Genomic DNA, 1,867 nt, shown 5'->3' on the forward strand with positions numbered 1-1,867 from the left:
TTCTTTTTTTGGTTTTATTCAATTAAAAATATTTGAGTTGACCAAAATCTTAGAAGAACCTGTGCATAAATAATTTTACAACTTACAACAGTGTGATATTTATTAAATTACCTCCAGGTCCAAATGAGGATATCATTGTACCTGGACCTACAGCGCCCACTACTCCTGATGCCTGTGATTCAACGATGGTTTTGGATGCTGTTGCCACACTGCGAAGAGAGATGCTCTTCTTCAAGGACAGGTATCACAAAATAAATGCATGAATACCTGAGCTACTGAGATTTGCTGACTGATCATTTACATTAATGTACATTTTCTGTGTGTCTTCACAGATTCTTCTGGCGCAACCACCCTCAGAGCAACACACCTCAGCAAACTCTCATCACAAATTTCTGGCCCGATGCCCCTGTTGACATTGATGCTGCTTATGAGAGCCAACAATCAGACCGTGTCTTACTTTTTAAAGGTATGCTTTCTCAGTGTCCACCTAATGCAGCACTCCTTTGAAGTCAGCATTTTTGTGCCTTTACATAGCTTTACTATAAAGTCTACTTCTTATTTGTTCACAGATCAGAAGGTGTGGGCTTTCAGCGGCTATGATCTTGTAAGTGGCTATCCTAAACCAATATCCAGCTTTGGGCTGCCCAAAACAGTGAAGAAAGTTGATGCGGCCCTCTATGACGAACAAAGTGGGAAGACTCTGTTCTTTGTAGGCAGTGAATACTACAGGTGTGTTCCACTAAGACCTGAGAAAATTAGGCAACTGATTTTCATACAGCAGCTTACAAGTTGTATTACAAATGTTAGATGAATCTAAATACATTTTTCTTTTCCCAGTTATAATGAGGCCACAAAGAAGATGGATAAGGGATTCCCCAAACAGGTGGATGAGACCTTCTTGGGAATGACCTCCAAAGTGACTGCAGCTCTGCAGCAAGGAGGTGAGCAGCAATTCAGGCTTGAAGACCACTGAAACGAGACAATGATTTCTGTTTTTGATATTTCTGTTTTTATCTTTTGAGTTTACATGTAATGAATGATTGCTATTTTAACATGTTTAAAAACCCCTCTGGTCTGTTATGCAGCACTAACATGTAGCATCTCTGTTCTGCAGGGTACACCTACCTCTACAGTGGACCACAAATGTTTGAGTATGCCATGTGGAGCGGGAGGCTGTACCGTGTGCTGAGGAACAGCTACTTCTTGCCCTGCACCAAATACTAGAGAAGATTTTGAATGCTAAATAAGGCACAGTAAAAAAAAGAAAAAAGAGTAACTGTGTCAATATATTTTTGGATATTTAATTTTATTGTTAAAAAGTTAACAGCAGCATATGTACTTAATACTGTTATTGTTATGTTAACTTTATTAAGCTTTACCATAACTTTTTATTTTGTTTTATTTATGTCACACTCATTATTTAATTTTTCCGCTCGCTAATTGTTGTTGTGTTTTGACCTATTTATGTACACAAAAGGTCAAATGGAGTACAGTAAAAATAAATTGACATCATCAATAAGGACATTTTAAATGTGTTACTGTTGTGTTACAATGTTACAACCATAGGTGGATAAAGTACACACACTGGTAACTTAAGTATAAGTACAGATCTTCCTGCAAAAGTTGAAGAACTGCTTCTTTACTCAAGTATTGTATTTTTCGGACCATAAAGCGCACCGGATTATAAGGTGCATTAAGCAAACAAAGCAGTCAGATAAGTCAAACTTTACTCAACTCATTCTTCTTGCTTCCTCCACTTCCGTACCATTGAATCATTAATACTGAATTCTGTCGCAGCTGCTCTATTCTCGTGTTCTTGCAGTATATTAATGACTAACCTCGTATTGTGGATGGATTATCTCAGTTG

General features: G+C 37.7%; 1 protein-coding gene across 1 annotated transcript in view; it reads left to right on the plus strand.

The window, feature by feature from the left end:
- The window catches only part of LOC102203459 (matrix metalloproteinase-18-like), an 11,171-nt gene extending 9,771 nt beyond the window's left edge, over positions 1 to 1,400 (plus strand). Inside the window, exons 6-10 of the mRNA XM_005740164.2 lie at positions 118 to 241; positions 333 to 466; positions 570 to 729; positions 838 to 941; positions 1,115 to 1,400. Coding sequence (XP_005740221.1) covers positions 118 to 241; positions 333 to 466; positions 570 to 729; positions 838 to 941; positions 1,115 to 1,224 — 632 coding nt within the window. The 3' untranslated portion in view covers positions 1,225 to 1,400. The remainder of the gene's footprint in view (positions 1 to 117; positions 242 to 332; positions 467 to 569; positions 730 to 837; positions 942 to 1,114) is intronic.
- The last annotated feature ends 467 nt before the right edge of the window (positions 1,401 to 1,867 follow it).

Source organism: Pundamilia nyererei, unplaced genomic scaffold, assembly GCF_000239375.1.
Source record: "Pundamilia nyererei isolate P.nyererei 1_Seehausen unplaced genomic scaffold, PunNye1.0 scaffold00097, whole genome shotgun sequence".
NCBI classification, from domain to species: domain Eukaryota; kingdom Metazoa; phylum Chordata; class Actinopteri; order Cichliformes; family Cichlidae; genus Pundamilia; species Pundamilia nyererei.